General features: G+C 58.2%; 1 protein-coding gene and 1 long non-coding RNA gene across 2 annotated transcripts in view; one reads left to right on the forward strand and one right to left on the reverse strand.

The window, feature by feature from the left end:
- SRRM3 (serine/arginine repetitive matrix 3) overlaps nt 1-18,060 on the reverse strand; it is a 28,657-nt gene extending 10,597 nt beyond the window's left edge. The window contains exons 1-11 of the mRNA XM_068210245.1: nt 17,898-18,060; nt 9,859-10,088; nt 6,719-6,820; nt 3,237-3,371; nt 3,048-3,128; nt 2,668-2,697; nt 2,192-2,260; nt 1,870-1,905; nt 1,168-1,218; nt 961-1,065; nt 194-365 (exon numbers count right to left, since the gene is read on the reverse strand). Coding sequence (XP_068066346.1) covers nt 194-365; nt 961-1,065; nt 1,168-1,218; nt 1,870-1,905; nt 2,192-2,260; nt 2,668-2,697; nt 3,048-3,128; nt 3,237-3,371; nt 6,719-6,820; nt 9,859-10,082 — 1,005 coding nt within the window. The 5' untranslated portion in view covers nt 10,083-10,088; nt 17,898-18,060. The remainder of the gene's footprint in view (nt 1-193; nt 366-960; nt 1,066-1,167; nt 1,219-1,869; nt 1,906-2,191; nt 2,261-2,667; nt 2,698-3,047; nt 3,129-3,236; nt 3,372-6,718; nt 6,821-9,858; nt 10,089-17,897) is intronic.
- The window catches only part of LOC137485672 (uncharacterized), a 161,039-nt gene that overhangs the window by 71,482 nt on the left and 69,135 nt on the right, over nt 1-20,422 (forward strand). The window lies entirely within an intron of this gene.

The following is a 20,422-nucleotide window of genomic DNA, read 5'->3' on the forward strand; positions in this document are numbered from 1 at the left end:
ATCGTGAACCCAGTGCGGGGTCGGTGAGTGCTGGGAAGGTGCAACCGGCACCCCACATCTACCCTGTGTGCTCCGGTTTGGCAGGGCAGGGAGCCGAGCAAGTGGGGAAGGAGGGGACAGGAGAGCAGGGGGGCAGTCCTGTGGAGGGAGGAGGGGAGGGAATCGAAGAGTGATCCAAGAAAAGCCTACGTACATCCGAGGGCTCCGGGAGCGGGGCGCCATGGCTGTGGCGGCCGTTCTGGGCGCTGCCCTTGTGCCCGTTCTGGTGCGGCGAGGCCGAGCGCTGGGGCGAGGGCGAGGACGGGCTGCGGCTGGAGCGGGCGCTGCTGCCCTTGGGGCCATCCTGCCGGCGCTTGGGGCTCAGCCTGAGGGGAACCGCACCGTCAGCTGCCGGCACCCCCGGCCCCGAGCCCGGCCCTGCCCTTGGCCCGGCTCCGGCAGAGCCGCCGGCTGCAGCACAGGCTTTGCCGAAGCCAGAAATGGGATGAGAATTGGTGCTTTGTGCTTTCTTTAGCTAAAATTTGAAACCTCGTCTGGGGTCCATGTTCCCAAACCTTCCAGAGATGCTGCAGCACCATCCCACTCCACTCTATACCTGCCTCAGGGATGTCTCTGCCACCTGCCCTTACCCTCCATCCTCCGGGGTCCTCATGCCTGGGACACCTCTGCCACCTGCCTCTGCCCTCCATCCTCCAAGGTCTCCATCCCTGGGACACCTCTGCCACCTGCCTCTGCCCTCCATCCTCCAAGGTCTCCATCTCTGGGACACCTCTGCCACCTGCCTCTGCCCTCCATCCTCCAAGGTCTCCATCTCTGGGACACCTCTGCCACCCACCTTCTGCCCTCTACCACATACTGGTGTCCAGCACAAGGACTTCTCTGTCCCTGCCCTCTACCCCACAGGGTCCCATCGCGGAGGCTGGGTGCTGTTGGTGTGGTGGTCGGGACAGGGGTCCCTACCTGGCCGGGGATTTAGAGCCGCTGTCGTCGGAGGAGAGCGAGGCGCTGTGGGAGCTGCAGGAGCTGCGGCGGTGCGAGCGCCAGGCTGGGGACTCACTGCGGGACCTGCGGAGAGGGCGGCCGGGGGCCGGGGGACAGGCTGAGCCGCCGCGGGGGACACGCAGGGACACAGAGAGCCCCGCTGCCCCCGCCAGCCCAGCCCCTCACCTCTTGCGCTCTTTGTTTTTCTCTTTCCGTTTGTTCTTGGGGCTTCGGGACCTGCGGGAAGAGCCGAAAGCTGCAGATGCGGGAGCGGGGGCAGCACCTGGGGGTGGCTTTCCCAGCCCCCCAGAGACACCGAGGCTGCGGGAGGAGTGAGGGGAAGGACCTGCCTGCTCTGGAACTGGGCTCCAGAGGTTCAAAGGTTCAGAGGTTCAAAGCGTGGTGGGGATCCCAGATGGATTTGGGAGGACTGTGAGGTCAGGTGCAGGTTGGTGAGACCAGGCAGGAGAAAAGAGGGGGACTGGCTCTGCTTAGCAACCTCAGGGTTCAGGCCCATTGTCACCCCCGACACTTGTTTTGCCCTGTGACCTCTCTGGCACCCTTTATGTGTTTTTCACTGCTTTCACCCTAAAATAGCAGTGTTGGCAGAGGGCATCTGCAGAGCAGGGCAATAGTCAAGGTTTGGCCTGGCCATGGCTGCCTGGGATCCTTCCTCCTCCCCTGGGGGGCATTTGGGGCCCCACAGTCAGACAGAGTGGCCTTGTGCCACATCCAAGGGCAGAGGACACACAGCAGTGTGGGGTGAGGAGGCTCATCGTGATGGGCAGAGGGGAGGGGACAGCAGGAGGGCAGGACACAGGTGGTCCCTGGCAGGAGAAGCTGGCAGATGGTGGCAGTGGGGTGGCTCTTGGTAGCTGTCACTCTTACCTGTGTCTTCTCTTTTTCCGTGACCCCGATTCAGACCTAAGGGATGAAGAGGAGACAGAGATGAAGGAGATACACTGATCTGGCCAGTGGGAGCAAAGACTGGGCAGTTTCCAGGGATGAGGAGGACAGGGGAATGGCCCCAAGGTGGGTCGCTGGATGGGACAGGTGACAATGGCTGTGAGGAGGTGATGGCCCCATGAAAAGTCATCAGAGTCCATCCATATCCTCATCCCTCAGAGCCCAAGGACCTGAGCAGCCCCAACGAGCCCCTCTGTCCCCAACCACCCCTGCTGTCCTCAGCCTGCTGTCGTGTCCATCCTACCTGTCACGTCTGTGTTTCTTTCCAGTCTTCTTTTTCTTTTCCTTGCGGATGGGTGAAGAGCTGTCACAGCTAGAGGGGAAGTGGGTGCCCTTGAGCAGGGAGCAAGGGACTCCCCAGCCTCTTCCCCCTGGCCCAGGGGAGCCTGGTCCCAACACCCCCAGCCACATTGCTTCCCCTGGACCACCCCATGGGATGCATGAACATCACATGGCAGTTATTTCCTGGGGCATTTGGGCTGGGGGACAGAAAGGGACTTTTGGCAGAAGGGCTTTGGTTGCCTTCAATTCTGGAATGCCCAAATCCTGCTGTGCCTCATTGCCACCTCGTGGGCTCTACAGCCTCCAGCAGGAGACAAGGTGGCCAATTCCCAGTGGGATTTCAGAGGGGGACAGTGGGTGGCAGAGGCCAGCCTGTGCCCAGTGGCCTTGCAAGCCCAGAGGGGACCCCACAGCCCACCCAGCCCAGTGGTCACTCACCTGCGCTCTGAGCCAGGTTTCCTCTTTTTGCTGCCACGGGAAAGGCAGAGAAGAAAGGGACATTAGGGACAGCATCCTGCCCAGGCAACCAGTGGTAAGTGGTGAGGTTTGGGTAGATGGACCCTTCACAGAGCCACATCCTGCCTGGTGCTGTGCCCCATGGCAGTGAGCTCCTTCCCCACATGGACCAGTGCATGCAGTAGGTGTGTTGCAGTATCAATACATGCAGATGCATTGCACCTCTTAAGGGTGCACATTCAGGGATGTACTGCCCCCCAAAGTGAGGTGACTTGCTCCTCCGGAGCCTGGCAAAGGGCTGAGCTGGGAGGTGAGCTGCCCTCCAGAGAGAGGGGACAGCACAGGGACAGCAGGGGACTCACCGGCTCCGGCGGTGACCTGATTTCTTCTTCTTTTTCTTCTTGGGTGGAGGAGAGGTGGAGCTGCTTGAGCGTCTTCTCAACCTGTGGGAGACGGCACACAAGACTGGGAAAAGAAGAAGGGACAAGCCTCTGGCCTGTGTCCCTGGATGGGGACCCTGTGCACAGCAGGTCCCCAAAATCCACACAAACCTGTACTCGCGGTGGCCGCTGTCCTCGCGGTAGCACTCGGCCGAGCAGTCGCACTGCAGCAGGCAGCCCTCTCCATAGTCAGGGTACTCCACCTCGTACTCCTCCCCATCCGCCCCGTGGTGGTTTTCTATCACACTGCCAAAGGAGGAACAGCAGGATTATTTTGGGGATCCCCATTCCCTGTTTCCCACCAGAGCAGCTGGGGCAGCCCCATTGCAGCTGCAGGGGTTGTGGGACATTCCCTCTGCCACAGCATCCCCAGGGGACCATGGTCATGTCCCTTGATGTCCACACAGAGCAAAGTCCCAGGGTGGAGGTGTGCTCAGGGTATTCCTGTGGCTCCAATCCTTGCAGAGATCTTCACCAGGCCAGCACAGGGACACTGTGAGACTCGGGCCACCATCTCCTCACAGGGCCCAGCCTCAGCCTCATTTAAGCCCCTTTTGGCTTTGCTCAAGTGCTGGGGCTGAGTGGGAGGCTGGGTCAGCCCAGGTGGGTTGCAGAGCTGGATAAGGGTGAGAGGAGCTGGCACAAGACCAGCAGTGGAAATTTTGGTGGGAACTGCCCAGGATGATCTGAGCTTTGAGGCCAGCACCCCACAGTGCCACCAGCTCAGCACTGGAGCTTCAGGCAGGTAATGGTCAATGATCCTCCTAGGGCCAGGTGAAGAAGGTGAAGAAGGGGTGGGGGGACATCATGCCTAGAGCCATCAGGGTCTCTCTCTCTCTCTCTCTCCTGAGTGACTTCATCAGCATTAATTTTTCCCACTGCCATGGAAACCAGCATGAGGTTGCCATTGACTACCAGGGCTGTGGGCAGGGCTTGGCAGAGGCCTGGCAGCTGGACTAGGACAGTCTCAGGAGTCCCTGCCCAACCTCTCCCTGATGCCCTCACCTCCCTGGGCTGGCTCTGCCATCAGCCCCAAGAGCAAAACCCACAGGGAGCCTCTCATTTGCTCTTGGGGGATGTAGGACATCTCACTTATGGAAAGACAAGGACATCCAGGTGCTCTGGAAGGAAACTTAAGAGATGGGGACAGGTGTGGGGGGTGCCCAGCACCACAGCAGCCCAGGTGCTTGCTTCCCAAGGGAGATTTGCCCTCAGAAACCTGGTGTGGGCTCCTCTGCCCTCCCCAGCCTGGAGGTGAGCAGTCAGCGATGCTGGTGGAGAAGTGCAGCCCCACATCATCAGTCCCTTGGCAGCCTGGCCATTGCCTGAGAAAAGGGAAGCTCCCAGTCCCAGACTGCAGATGTCAGTGGCACGTGTTGGCATCCTTGGCCACAGGCAGGCCATGGGCTGTTTAACCTAATTAGAAATGTCTTGGACCGAAACTACACACGAGGCACCCTCCCCCTAACCACGGATGATCGCTCAAGCGGGACTCAGGCCCCCTTCTGTGCCACAATCATGGCTTGCTGGGTCCTCTCCACATGACTCCTGCTTTGGCCATGTCCCAAAGTTAGAATCAGCCTTTCAACCACCCACCCAACCGTGGGAAGGGGGAGAAAAGAGGCAAAGAGAGAAGGGAGCGGGGTTAATTCTCTGTGTGTGTCTCTGCTCTGTGAGCAGGCAGTGCTCCACACTGGAGCCTGCTGCCAGCATCTCACCCATTAGCTGTGCTCAGCAGCTCAAGACCAGCCTTGTGCTGTTCCAATTATCCCTCCCTGCCCAGCACACGCTCGCCTTTGTCTGCAATCCCACCAGCCTGTCCATCAAACCCTTCTCCTTGGGGACTGGGCTGTACCGAGCTGTGCACACAGAGACTGGAGCTGGGAGAGCACAAAGAGCAAAGCCGGGGACTCAGGTGGTCACAGCTCTGCTCGATGTCTCAGTTTTCCCTGTGGAGTTATGCAGATGATGCTGAGCCCTTGCATTGGCTCTGAAACAGGACCAGCTGGTTCAGACTCACAGTCCTGGCAGCCAAGGACCACACGGTAAAAGCCCAGAGCGGTGCTGGAGCAGGACCAGCCCACGAGATGTTCTGCTGAGCACTCTCCCAGCCACCACAAGGGCTGAGGCTCTTTATTTAAAGCTTATTTAACCCCCTTGTCCAGCCTCTTCATGCAGCAGAGACCTTTGGCATGCAGGATATCCTCCAACAGCTCAGATCTCTGCTGCATGAGGAGCCACCTCCTTCAGACCCAGCTCCTACCAGCTTCCTCAAGCGCCCCTGGCTTTGCTCTCCTCCGAGCAATCCTTTGCTGTGAGACTGCTCCTTCCAGCTCAGCACTATTATTTATAGCCCTGGGGCTAATCTTTAATGATTACCTTTCGTTTTGCAAAACCAAGCCTGTAAAGGTGACAGCCAGGGCTTGCCTGGGTAACTTTCAGGCACCTTTGGCTTCCCCACGTGCTCGTTACAGTGCTGGCCCTAAGGAGCCTGCGAGGAAGATGCCCTGGAGATGACTCCTGCCCCCACCAGCAAAGGCCACTTGTTAACACCTCAGGCGTGATGCTCAGTGACTGGGCAGGTTGGTTTTCCCCATGCCTTGTTTTCCCTGCCTGGAGGAGGATCCTGAATGTTTCACGCTGTCCCAAGCCCATGAGCCCCATCCAGGCAGGGCACAGCCACGTCCCTGTGTCCCACCCTGTCTGGCGTGCCAGCAGAGTGGTGTGAGGGAGGCTCTTCCTGCTGCCATGGCTTCCCTGCCTCCCCCCTCGCCCTGATTTCCTGACCCTAATGAAGCATTAATATTCAGTGAACCTGAAGCATCTATTCCTGTCCCAAGTGACCTGGTTTCCAGGCTGATGGATGGTGCATGCCGGGCCAGCCATGCTGCCTGGGCCATTAAGCATTGCACTGATAAATCATCATCGAGCCGGAGTGGGCCCTGGTGAGGCAGGGAATAGTCCTGTGCAGGGCAGGAGCAGCAACTGGTATGTCCCCAGCAGGAGCTGGGCTGCTTTGGACAACAAACTTGAGCCCTAAGCTCCCTTCCAGGACAGAGGCAGCCCCCCAGGACGAGGCACTGTGAGGAATGATTAGAAGAAGAGGAACAGTACAGGATCTCCTTAGAGGAGCTTATTCCATGAGGTCTCTGTCCCTGGCTGGTGGGGTGAGCCAAGCACTGAGACCTTCTGCACTTGGGTTTCATCCTCTGGGACAGGAGCATTGCAATGCTGGCCTCTACACAGCACCCAGAGGTCTCCAAATGACCAGTGCAGGATAACCTTTAACCTCTGCAGAGGTAGGATACTGCCTCAGAGGGGCAAATCCTGCCTCCAACTGACTGAACAGCCAACCCACCAACCAACCAACCATCAAATCAAACAAACATTGACTCAAAGCCAATCCATCCATCCATCCATCCATCCATCCATCCATGTCTTTATACTCTCTCCATGTATATCCATCTATCCAGTCATGCCTAGATATACCCTCATCCACCCACCCACCTGCCATTGATACTCAGAGGCAATCAAGGATGTGCCTCTCTGGGATGAGACACACATATGGACCAACTGGAAGCTGCCTGACTTACATTTGGCGCCCGTGCTGGTCCTCCCTGGTGAGCACACCCTCCTTCTCCATCAGCATTTGCCGAAAGGTCCCCACTTTCTGTCGGATCTCCTCTTCGGAGTACCTGGATGGGCAAAGACGTGGTCAGGGCTGCTGTGGTTGGAGCATGGGTTCCCCGTGGACCTGCTGAGGAACTCTATACCTTTGGAAGTCACAGATGGCCCAAGGGGCCAATCAAAAGGGGACGTGGCATGGTGATAGTCATCAGGGCCTGAAGGACAGCAGGACCTCTGCTTGGTCCCTGCCATCACTATCTATGTCCTCCTCTCTCTTGCCTGCTTCTCCCAGCAGTGCTTGGCAGAGGAAGGGACATCAAGAAGGAGGAAAAGAAAAGGATGACTATGAAGTTGCCATTCCCTGTGACCACCCCAGGCTTTGGGGCAAGTGCCCACCAAACCCTCTTGGCAGTGCCACCACTGCAGCCTGTGATTCTGGGGTTCACTCCCAGCATCTCTGTCCCATCACGAGCTCCCCCTGCTCGTCCCCTGAGGCTCTGGAGCCCTGAAAGCTGTGCCAGCTCTGCGCTACCGCTGAGCTGACTCAGGCGCCGCAGGGTTATTAACGAGAGACACTAATCACTGTGTCCCGGCATCTGAGAACAGCCACTGCAAACCATGGCACTCCTGCTGTCCCCGAGGTGTCCCTGGGAAGGGACAGGTGACAGCCCTGGCCGGGTGGTCTTGTGCCACCCACATCCCATGGCTGCACAAGGGCACCTGAGCATCTTCCTCAATTTAAAACATCCCAACAGAGGGATGCAGTGGAGAGACTCACGATGCTCTTGGCATCATCCGAGGGAAGAGGGTGAAGGGAGAGGGACCTCATGTCACCACCACACTGCCACCCTGGGAGGGAAGGGGTCGGGGTCTGTGTGTGTCCCTGTCCTTAGCCACAGCCTCTAGAGGGGCTGCTCATAGCCCACCCTTTCCATCACACTGCCATAAGCCCAGAAAACTGGATGCCAGAGCCAGGCCTAGCCCTGGGTTGCCTGGCCCTGGCCTAGCAGTCCCCAAGGCTGGCACTTCACTCAGCCCTTGCTGAGGACAGTGATGCTCCTTGCAGTGTTCTGGGTGTCCTGGGTGAAGAAGGGCACATGGCACCACCCACCCCTCCTGCAGTGTCCATGAAGGGGACCAGCAAGGAGAGGGGAATTAATATTAACGAACTAATTTGCACTGAAAGGCTCCCATTAACTCCCCAGCCACACTCTACACAGAAGGAAGGGTATAGAGGCAGCCTGGCTTCTTCCCCTCAGCTTGCACCTGTGCACAGGGAGCCCCAAAACCAGGGTAGCACCCCCAAATGCTGCTCTGCTCCATTCCCTCGATGGCAGTGCACCCAGCCGGGCAGAGTGGCCACCCCACAAGGACAGAGCTGACAGCCCTGGCCATCCCATGGACATCAGCCAGCCCACAGCAGCAGGGAGATGTCTGCCCAAGATGAGCAATTGCTGCAGCATATTAAGAACACGGCCGGTGCTCTTGGAGAGGGGATATGAGGCCAAAGAGGAGGTGACAGATGGGCCGCTGTGGCCGGGCCATTAGCAAATCTGTGGGGGGAGGCCAAGGCGAGGAACTCCCCATCACCCCCAGGGTTGCAGGCAGGAGCATCAGCAGCCCTTTCTCTCCTGCATTCCCCTGGTGCTGCTTATAACCCTGCTGGAGGGGGCTCACTTTTGCATTTAACATATAGAACGGATTTGGGAAAGAGAGAAAATCTGCTGACACTTCTTTTCTGGACAAGGAATCCAGCCCGCAGGCAGGGAATAACAGCGCAGGCAGCCTGGAGCAAGCTACAGCACAGGCAGGAGGAGCCATCCTCCTTTAAGGAAACAAGGGAGTGCTCAAATCCCTGCAGAACCCCCTCTGCTGACACTCACATCCATCCTGGGGCTCTGCCCTCATCAACAACTCCCCCAAGGCCATGGCCAGGAGGCTGCCCCTGGTCCAGGCAGAAACCTCAGGGGTGCAAATCCCTTCTCATGGAACCCCCCTGGAAAGGCTCTGTGTGGAGAAGAGCAGGCAGAGGATTAAGCAGGTTGACCAAGATTATTACTGTAATTATATTATCATTTTGGTGTATCGCCATCATCAGTGTTATTAATAGCCTTAATAACAGCAAAGCAATTACAGCAATAACAACAATCCTGGTTGCAGTGTTGCTATTACCCATTGCAGTAATGCTACTACCAGTAGTAACATCCCTACTAGGGCTTAGGAACCTGACAGGAGGCTCTGGGCTCCCCAAAGTGCCAGGTCAGCCTTATTTATTTCCATAATGACAAATTAGGCACAATCATTATTCCAGTCTGTGTGAGACAATTTAATTCTAGGTCACGCTTGCACTCTTAATGAAAGCCTTGGCGAAGCCTTCCCTCAATCCATTTTCCTTCTCCCCAGCTGATACCAGTCCCCATCTACCCAAGTGTGCTGAAGAATTTGCTCCATCCATCAGGTTTTAGAGAGCTGTCAGAGGAATCAGGATGTTTGTCTGCTGCCAGAGACAGCACAGCCATGCCCAGCAGGGATGGGGGTCTCCTTCCTGGCCCCCAGTCTCTTCTGCCCACCCAGGAAGGGTTGTTCCTCAGCCCTTTGGGTTTTTCCCTATTCCTTTGTTTCCCAAGGGGAGAGCAAAGGCTGGGGAGCAGCTTGCAGTGCCTGGCCATGGCATTGGCAGGATGGGGGCAGGGGGTCCTATCACCCCAAAGCTGGGGATGGGAAGGAAAACAGGGCAAACTGAAGCCCCAAACCAGCCTCTCCTGTGACTAAACCCCAGCTTTCCTCTGGGTTCTCACATCCCAGGCATGTGGGGCACAGGATAGGTGGCACTGGTGACTTGCACATCCATGAACAGCTTTACTCCTCCTTCCTGCTTCAGCTTTCCCTGCAGGACAAGCTGGGAGCTCAAACTTCCAAGCAGGGCAAGTGGATGAATTCTTAGGCATTTCCCACCACAGACCAACCCACCAAAGCTGTTTGGTTCACCCAAAAGCGGATTTACTTCCAAATGGTGACATTTGCCACATTAATTTATTTTTTAAAGGGGGAGAACAAGGTGCAAACAGGCCAAAAGGATCCCCTCCTTGGTGTCCCCACCACTCACCCCTGCTCCTCCATCATCTCCTGCAGCTCCATGCACTTCAGCTCCACCCGCCGCTTGCGCTCATGGTCCAGGATTTCCCGGTGAGCCTTCTTCACCATGCTGGGCTCCACCAGCCTCACCTCCTCCTCGCCCTTGTGCCACGTTCCTGAGGCACTGGGCTGGGGGAAGCCATTGGAGGCTTCCTGGGGCGAAGGCACGTCAGCCCCATTGTTGTAGAGAGCCATGATTGCCTGGAAGGGAGAGAAAGAGTCAGGATCAGTGCCTGTCCTGCTTCCCCTCTCACCCCGTGACAGTGAGGGGACGCTGCAAGGACCTGAGGGTAAAATCAGTCTTGAAAGCAGGTTGATGGGACAGTGACTAGATGTCCCTGCACCTTGCTTCAAAAGCAAGGCTGGGGCTACTTCCACCACCCTGACAAGAGGGCTGGCTCCTGGGAAAGAGAGGAGGATGATCTGCTCCAGCCTTGTACTGGAAAAACCTGGCCAAGGGTGGGTCTGTGGGGCCCAAGACTCTACAGCAGCAGCAGGACATGGACCCCATGGACCCCATTGTCAGCCAGTGTGGGTTTGGAGCAGGGACCGGCATCTATCCTTACAGTCCTCTAGGGACCCAAGAGCCTCAGATATCTGCATTTCCCAGCTGCACTGGCTGGTTTGGTTGCAGTGGTGGGACATCCTGATGTCTGGCTCAGGCAGCAAACATTGCTGATGCTGTTGAGCCATGGCCTGGCACTCTTTGGCTATGGCCTGGCAACCTCTGGCATGGCCCAGTGTGGGCTGCAAGGGGAGATGATGATCCCCACCAGCCTCTGCCTCCCTGCCTTCTCCCTACTCCTTCATCTTCACGTGTCTCTGCCTCCTCTTTCCACCACACAGTCAGTCAATGTGTCCTCACTTGGCTCCAAAAATAACCCCTGGAAGAGGACAACTGTCCCTGAGCAGCACTGCTGTGCTGATGCTCCCTGAGCCTGAGGGAGAAGATGCTCCCAAATCTCCTGGATCAACCAGACAGACACAGCCCTGTCTCAGCACCCTCAGGCCATCAGTGCATGGCTGAGCACCCATTCCTCACTGTCCCTGTTGTCCTGCTGTGCCCCAGCTCCCCCGCCCAGCACCCCAGCCCTCTCCCAAGCATGGGATGCTCCCACTGGAGATCTGCTGCCTTAACCACCAGCTCCACCAGGCTGCAAAGGCACCACCTGGCCTTTACAGGGGCCCTGCACAAAGAGAAACAATCAGAAGCAAAGGCAGAGTATCCTGCCTCACTCTCTAAGCTGGATTTGGGCTTGGAGAAGCAGCTTTTTCCAGAAAGTCACTTCTCTGAGGTGTTTCTATCCCAGGGATCCTGCTGGAGAAGCTTTTCCAAGGATGGGTGATGCCTGAAAGTCATCTCCTATGCAGGAAGCAGCCAATCCTTGGGTGGCTGACCCATGCTGCCCATGCACGATGGGGCAAACATGGGCCCAGGGAAGGAGGCATCCCTAAGCCCAGCAGAAGTGGAAAAAGTAGATGGATCAGGGACTGATCCACACTGTTTCAAGCCCAGGAAATGTTTGCCATTCCCAGTGTACCATTCTACCAGGATACCAGGCAGTTCAGAGCTTTCCAAGGCCATGCCAGTTGGGACAGAGCCAGGGTGGGAATGCAGATGACCTACGAGAGGCTTTGATGAGGTTTCTTTGCTGTTTGAGAAGAGAAAATACCTCAGAGCCCTCCCTGAAGTGGTGGGGATCCCAACCTGGCCAGAAGGTGTCTCCCACCCCACAGCATCCCCACAGGACATCCCTGTCTTTCCTGCTTCCCGTTGGCTGCCCCACACAGTCATTTCTCTCCCACGAGCCTGCCCAGGGAGGACAGCAGCTGAGTGCTTAATTACAAGGTGCTTTTTTTTTTTTTTTCCCCATTACTACCATGAAGAGAGGAGCCAGCTGCCTTTATTTCCGCAGAGGCACGGGGGAGGTCCTGCTGGTGCAGCAGGAGCCAGGCAGGGCTCTGCACTCCTGGATGCTCATCCCTGCACCTGGAGGGTCCCCCTCTCCCCCCCTGCCTGCAGCACCCACGTTTCAGACCCCATGACACACCCTGCTCAGCCCTCCCTGCCCACCCTGAACCCAGCCCCCTCCAATATCCCAGGATGGCTCCAGGCTGAAGAACAGAGATGCTGCAGAAAAACCTGCCCTGGGGGCTCCTCTCCCTCTTTCTCCCATCAGGACATGAAGCCAAAAACCTGGAAGGAAGTCAGGGAAAGGGGGAAGCTCCCTGCTTAGAAACCTTTCCCCACAGAAGGGCTCGGGAAAGGAGAGAGGATGCTTTCTGCAGCAGCCTCTGCTTGCTTGTCCCCAGTGGGAATTCATTTTATCCCGAGCCCAGCAGTGGATAAATTCATTGCTGAAAAATCTTGAGACTGTGTGGGATATAGAGCTGGGCAGGTAGATGGAGACAAACTGGCAGCTGGATGGGTACCTGTGAGAGAAGGCTGCATGGTGGGGGAGGCATGCAGATCCACCAGGAAATGCTCCCAGTTCCCATGAAAAGGATGGAGTTGGAGAAATCCCCTTGCACCTGGGGTCAAGAAGGTGGAGCTGGACTGGGGATGGACATGGTACTGCATCCCAGTGTCCCCTCAGCCTGGAGCAATATCCACCGTGGGAGCTGCCCCCTGCCTCAGCCACAGCACGGGCAGGGAAACAAAGGAATGGGAAAAACCCACCCACAACCCTCCTCCCAGCTCTCCAAAGGGGCCCCAGGCAAGCCAGCCCTACACTGCTGGTGACAATGGGGACAAGGCATCAGGGCAGAGGGAGCCCATGTCCCCCAGCTGGGTCTGTGCTGTCCCTGCCCCACAAGGAGAGCCCCAGCGATGCCCTGCACTCACAAGGGATAGCTCAGGGACACAGAGTGGCTGCCACCACCACGACCTCAATCCACTGGCCACCACACAGGGACCACTGGCTCTGCCAGCACCAAAATCAGCACCAAACCCATCAGCACAGCCCTGGCCAAACAGCAGTGGTTTCCCACCCCGCTCAGCACTACCCCAGTAATAAAGATGATAGTTAAATATTTCATTATCTGCAGTAATTACCCACAAAACATCCATCACTGGCAGCCACTGCCTGGCTGCCTCACCCAGAGGGAGAGGAGGCATCCTGGGGTGAGCTCTGTGTCTCCACACACTCCCAAAGGCTGCAGGATGTAGCTGGGGACAGTTGCTGACATCCATTCCCATGTCCCAAATTCCCTTACTGGCACCCAGGAGGGCCCAAACCCCCTGGCACCATGGGCTGGAGCTGCTGGGGAGACTCCTGAGCAAATCCCTGTTTTCCCATATTAATTAGGCATTTGCCCACATATTTGGGATCCTGATCCTCTTCCTACGTACCACCTTGGGCCCTGGGGAGGTCAATCCAGCTTTTCAGCTTGCAGGTGCTTTCTGATACCTGGATTAGAGCTTTTGGAAGTGTTCAGAGATGCCCCATCCTCCATCCTCACCTCCACCCCTATCTTCAAACTCATCCCCGAATTCCATCCTCATCCCCCATCCTCCTCCTCCTCCTCATCCTCTTCCTCATCATCTTCCCCATTGACCATCCTCATCCCCATTCTCCATACCCATCCCTATTCTCCATTCTCCTCTTCATCCCCATCTTCCATCTTCATCCCTCTTTTCCATTGTCCTCCTCCTCACCTTCCACCACCATCCTCCATCCCATGCCTGGGTCTCTCTCCCTCCCTCCCCAGCCATGCTGAACCACACCCAGGGTGTGGAGGACCTGGGCACCTGCAGTACCAGCTCAGAGACTGCCAGGACAGAAAGAAGAACAGACACACTGCACTGTGCCCGTCACACAGCCAGGACAGGCCCTGACAGCTCAGGGTGCAAAGCCCGGCCTCGCCATCCTGCCAGAGTTTGGGGCTGCTGGTTTCCAGCCAAGATGTGAACGGAGCTCACTCCCTGTGGGCTGGGGTGGGGTGGCCCAGGATGTGACCGCCCCCATGTCCCAGCCCTGGGGCCATTCCACCCGGGCTTTGTCCAGCTCACAGGTTCAGAACTCCAGCCCGAAAGGAAAGAAGCAAAATGATGGGGAAAAGAGTGTTATTTCCCCAAACTGCTTTGGCCCTTTTATTTCCCAGCCCAGAACAAGCCCCTTCCCAGCCGGCTGGGCTAAAATCCCCCTTGGGCCCCGCTCAGCCCCCGGGCCATGCCCGCAGCCCCCGGCGCTGAGCAGCCGCCGCAGGGCCCTGCCGCCGTACTGCGGCTGGAGCCGCTTCCCGGGGGGAGCGGGGATGGCAGCGGGGAGGAGGCAGTGCCTGGATGCTCTCCCGGGTGCCTGGATGCTCTCCCGGCATCTCTCCCTCGCTAGGGAAAGGCGGCAGCGGTCCCCGGGCATCCTGCCCCCTCCCCGTGCCTCGGTGCTAATTAAAGCCGCCTCCGGCCGGTGCTCCATTAATTCTCGCCACATCCAGCTGCACCAGCCGGGGCGGCCGTGAGCACCCGCGTGCCGGGATGCGGGCACGGGATGTGGGCACAGAGCCCAGGACGGCGGCTCCCTGGACCACTCGTGCACTGAGCGTGCCAGAGCTCGGCTCCAACACGCCAGCGACAGCCCAGATGAGGTGAGGATGCTCCAGTCACTCCAGAGAGGCTGAGAGGGGTGGTCCCCGTGGTTCTCCTGCCTGTTGAGATCTCATCAGGACACACCACCACCGACTGAAACTATAACCCTGTCCCCCGGCATGCACAGCCCCATCCCAGGCTGCTCCCTGTCTGTGCTGTGGCGACAGCTGGGAGAAGATCTTTTTTTTCAGGACACAAAATATGCCAGAACACCATGGCTAGGCAGCCAGCCTCCTCTGAACACCCAGCTGGAGTTACAAGGAGGAAAAGTCCAGGGTTGCTGCCATTAATTGGGCTGACCTTCTCCGGAGCTGCCTTCCAGTGCCAAAAACTGTGAGTCAGACCTTCAAGAACGAGGAAAAAAGGCAAATGTGGCTTTAAAAGTGCAGCCATTCTGGGGCTCGTTAGCACTGCCCTCCAGCCCCAAGGCACAGGGACGACGTCCGACGTCCGTGGGAAGGGGCAGTGGGAATGGATGGGTGACAGCCCTCCCCGTGCTTCCATCCCTATTTCCCCAAGCCCAGAGCATCTTTTCCTGTAGCTGCCTGAACAGATTTTGACACCTGACAGACTTTAAAGCAATTAGTAAAGAATATATGGATGCTGGCTGGGGGGTCAGGAGCTGCAGATGCATGTGCATCTACGTCTGTGCAGATATATATATATACACACACATATAAAAATACATATATATTTTAAAATAGATGAGGAGGCTGGTGGAGAAGCTAAACAGTTGCTAAGCAACTGGGCTCCTTCCTGGCTTGGGGATGTAGGGATGGAGGAGCCAGGGTTGGGGATGGGTCCCACACTGGACAAGCATCACACAGGGGTGTGGGCACAGAGATCCCCTGGAGATGATCCAGGGAAAAGGGCACAATGGAGGGTGAGGAGCCAGGATTTACTCCTGTCCCCAAAATGCTCCATCTGAAGCCCCCCCCAGCCTGAACCCCTTGGGCTGTTGGCTATTGAGGAGCTCCACTCTCAGCTCTGGCTGGAGAAGAGCTGGTGGGAAAGGGGTCACCCCATGATAGGGAGCAGCGCCAGGACCCATGCAGTGACCCCATTCCTGAATCAGGGATTAGGGAAAGGAGCAGCACATCCACGTGGCAACAGCAATCCCCCCCATGCTGAGTGGAGAGGCAGCAGATCCAGGTGATGGATTTTCCTACGGGATCCCCAGCCCTGTACCCCTTTGGCCACACTTCCCTCATCCTCTTGGAAATGCCCTGCCAGACCTTCCCCAAACAGGAGGTGCTAAAACAAGGAATGGGGATTGAGAGGGGGAACAGCCACCTCAGGTTTTGCACCTTTGGGGCCATTTGCTTTCTGGGCAAGGAGTCAGGAGGAGGTACGGTCAGCACAAGGCCCATCACCCCTCTGAGGAAGGGGAGTACTAACACTACTACAAATAAAAACAATTATTGAGCACATGGAGGAGCAGGGGGATGACTGTCACAATGAGGTCACCTTCCCCAATGGGGACACAATCCCTGTGAACAACCCCTGGAGCTGAGCACTGCAGGTAGAGGGGGGGTCACGGCCAGTGCAGGGGGAGCATCCAGTTGGGAATCCCCCCCACCGCCCCCACCGCCCCCCCCACCCCGTGGCTGGCTGGGTGGTTGTGTAACGGGAGGAGCTATTCCGGGGTTTGAGCACATTATATAAGCCACGGGCCACCTGGCCGGGGAAAACGGGAGCTGGGAGACAGGAAGGAGGAGGAGGAGGAGGAGAAAGGACTCTGGGGATTGGGGACCCCCACATCTGGCAGACCCTCAGCATAAGCACTAACCCCACAGGGTGACCTGCACCCCGCAGGCATCCCCTGCCCAGAGATATGGGGTGAGCACCCTCTGCTCCCTGCTCCAGCAGCCTCCAGGACTCACTGCCACACACCCACCCACAACTGGATCTGGCCCCTGGGGCACGAGACCCTTTGTCCAGGGGAAAAGCAGCATTTTCTTGGCACCAGAGACAAAGCCAACCGAGACCCCTGCACCCCTCTGCCTGGCAAAACCCTTGCTTGCCATTCCCAACAGTGACCAAGGACCAAAGGTTCCCTTAAAATGTGCCAAATTTCTGGCTCTGAGAGTCCCTGACATTCCCTGTATGCATTGTCAGGATGAGTCCTGGGGCAGGGGGAGGCAGGTGGGATGCCAGGAGAATTCTGGGGAAAGCAGGTGAGACACAGAGGGTGGCACTGTGTGAGGCCACGCTTGCAGAGTGGGACAGAGCGATGACGATGTGTGTTTGGACACAAACACTGTCCCCAAAATCCCCCCCAGCAGGGGTGTCCCTGTGCTCCTGCCAGAGAAGAATCCGCATGCCAGGGCAAGGAAACCAGTGAGCATCTGCACCCTCGGAGAAGGTCCTTGACATCTGTCATCAACCTGAGACACCTCCAAATCCTGCCAGCTCCCAGGTGACCCCCCAACAGCAGTGGGAGCACAGGCAAACCAAGACACATCCAGTCTGAAATCTTGCTCTGGAGGAAATGAATGAACCTGTGTCCTCTGAAAGCCACCTGCTCCCCCTGAGCCATGGCCCGACCCCTCACCACCAGCCCCCTGCATGGCACAGCCCGGACATCCCTGGGGACAAACCTGATCTGGGAAGGAGAAGCACAAAACACTCCCAAAAGACAAGCGGTTGAGTTGCTGCTGTGCCTCCCCGCTGCCAAGCCTTGCCCCCTCTCCTTCCCTCGTGCAACACCCGCAGGGTTTGAAATCTCATCAGCCAAACCCTCCCCAGCCCAGCCTGGGGGTCCACACAGCAGAAAAAGGGGCTTTGGGGACCTTGTCTCCCACCTGCACCACACAAGGCACCAGCATCTGCTAAGGGATCATCCCTGTCCCGTCCTTCCCAGCCAAAAATCTACTGCTGGGGGTCACTCACTGTCCCAGTCCCATCCTGTCTCCCCCCAGCATGGAAAAGAGGGATGTGGGTGCCCCCCCAGCCATTCCCCCGGCACCAGGGAGCCCCCGGCATATCCGCGTCGCTGGAGGGACCCCCTGTACCCCAAAAGTCACCTCATGTCCAGACTCCTCACCCCATCCCACACCCCCTGGAGCATAAAACCTCACGGGGCGACACCCCCGGCACACCCCCCCCAGTGGGGTCCCCAGCTGTCCCAGCACGCACAATACCATGCACGCCTTCCCCATCCCTTCCAACCACGTCCTTTGGAGACCCCAGTTCCCAGCCCCCTGAGGAGCACCGCACCCCCAAATCCCCATCACTGGGGGCCGTCACCCGCCTGTCCCCAGCACCACCGGATGGGTGGGGGGGTCTCGTCCTCCCGCACCCCTTGCACCTCCCAGCGTCCCCCTCAGGGCGCAGTGCGCTCCCACCGCCCCCCCCCTCGCCCTTCCCGGCCCCCCCTGCCCGGTGCCGGCCCGACAGCCCCGGGCCCGGCCGCGCCTCACCTCGCCCCGCCGTCCCGCTGGGCCCGGCGCCGCTGGGTCTCTGTCGGCCGCAGGGGGTGCCGGGGGTGCCGGGGGTGCCGGGGGTGCCGGGGGTGCCGGGGGTCCCGCCGGCCGCGGCCCCTCCCGCGCGGCCCCGGCGCGGCCCCTGCTGAAGTGCTGGACAGCTCCGGCACACGGAGCCGCCCGACACAGAGCGCCGCCGCCGCGGGGGAGCGCGCCGCCGCCGCCCGCAGCGCCGCCTGCCGGCCGGAGGGCGTGTCTGCACCGCGCCGCGCTGCTGCGAGACCCCTGCCGTCCTTACAGAGCCCCGTCATCCTTACACAGACCCCTGCCGTCCTTACAGAGCCCCGTCATCCTTACACAGACCCCTGTCATCCTTACACAGACCCCTGTCATCCTTACACAGACCCCCGTCATCCTTACACAGACCCCTGCCGTCCTTACAGAGCCCCGTCATCCTTACACAGACCCCTGTCATCCTTACACAGACCCCTGTCATCCTTACAGAGCCCCGTCATCCTTACACAGACCCCTGCCGTCCTTACACAGACCCCTGCCGTCCTTACAGAGCCCCGTCATCCTTACACAGACCCCCGTAATCCTTACACAGACCCCTGCCGTCCTTACAGAGCCCCGTCATCCTTACACAGACCCCTGCCGTCCTTACAGAGCCCCGTCATCCTTACACAGACCCCTGTCATCCTTACACAGACCCCTGTCATCCTTACACAGACCCCTGTCATCCTTACAGAGCCCCGTCATCCTTACACAGACCCCCGTCATCCTTACACAGACCCCTGTCATCCTTACACAGACCCCTGCCGTCCTTACAGAGCCCCGTCATCCTTACACAGACCCCTGTCATCCTTACAGAGCCCCGTCATCCTTACACAGACCCCTGTCATCCTTACACAGACCCCTGCCGTCCTTACAGAGCCCCGTCATCCTTACACAGACCCCTGTCATCCTTACAGAGCCCCGTCATCCTTACACAGACCCCCGTCATCCTTACACAGACCCCCGTCATCCTTACACAGACCCCTGCCGTCCTTACAGACCCCCGTCATCCTTACACAGACCCCCGTCATCCTTACAGACCCCCGTCATCCTTACACAGACCCCTGTCATCCTTACACAGACCCCCGTCATCCTTACACAGACCCCTGCCGTCCTTACAGACCCCCGTCATCCTTACACAGACCCCCGTCATCCTTACAGACCCCCGTCATCCTTACACAGACCCCCGTCATCCTTACACAGACCCCTGTCATCCTTACAGAGCCCCGTCATCCTTACACAGACCCCTGCCGTCCTTACACAGACCCCTGCCGTCCTTACAGAGCCCCGTCATCCTTACACAGACCCCTGTCATCCTTACAGAGCCCCGTCATCCTTACACAGACCCCTGTCATCCTTACAGAGCCCCGTCATCCTTACACAGACCCCTGCCGTCCTTACACAGACCCCTGTCATCCTTACACAGACCCCTGCCGTCCTTACAGACCCCCGTCATCCTTACACAGACCCCTGTCATCCTTACAGAGCCCCGTCATCCTTACACAGACCCCTGTCATCCTTACACAGACCCCTGCCGTCCTTACAGAGCCCCGTCATCCTTACACAGACCCCTGCCGTCCTTACAGAGCCCCGTCATCCTTACACAGACCCCTGTCATCCTTACAGAGCCCCGTCATCCTTACACAGACCCCTGTCATCCTTACACAGACCCCCGTCATCCTTACAGAGCCCCGTCATCCTTACACAGACCCCTGTCATCCTTACAGAGCCCCGTCATCCTTACAGACCCCCGTCATCCTTACACAGACCCCTGTCATCCTTACACAGACCCCTGCCGTCCTTACAGAGCCCCGTCATCCTTACACAGACCCCCGTCATCCTTACACAGACCCCTGCCGTCCTTACAGAGCCCCGTCATCCTTACACAGACCCCTGTCATCCTTACACAGACCCCTGTCATCCTTACACAGACCCCTGCCGTCCTTACAGACCCCCGTCATCCTTACACAGACCCCTGTCATCCTTACAGAGCCCCGTCATCCTTACACAGACCCCTGCCGTCCTTACACAGACCCCCGTCCTTCCATAGAGACCTGTCATTTCATGGACCCCCGTCCTTCCATTGATCTCCGGTCCTTCCATAGACCCCCCCCCCATCATCCTTACACAGAGTGCCACCCTTCCATAGACCCCTGGCCTTCCACAGACCTGCCCTTCATCCTCACACAGATCCCCCCGTCATTACACAGACCCCCCTTACACAGATCCCCCCGTCATTACACAGAGCCCCCTGTCCTTACACAGCCCCTTTCATCCCTCCACAGCTCTTCCCCACTGCACAGAGCCCCCCATCCTTCCACCGAGCCCCTCCCCCTGTATCCCATCCCATATCCCACACTGCATCCTATCCCACACCACACCCTGTATCCCATCCCATCCTATATCCCACCCTGCATTTCATCCCGTATTCCACCCTGTATCCCATCTCATATCCTACTCTGAATCAC

The sequence above is a fragment of the Anomalospiza imberbis genome, chromosome 20, assembly GCF_031753505.1.
Source record: "Anomalospiza imberbis isolate Cuckoo-Finch-1a 21T00152 chromosome 20, ASM3175350v1, whole genome shotgun sequence".
In the NCBI taxonomy this organism is placed as follows: Eukaryota; Metazoa; Chordata; class Aves; order Passeriformes; family Viduidae; genus Anomalospiza; species Anomalospiza imberbis.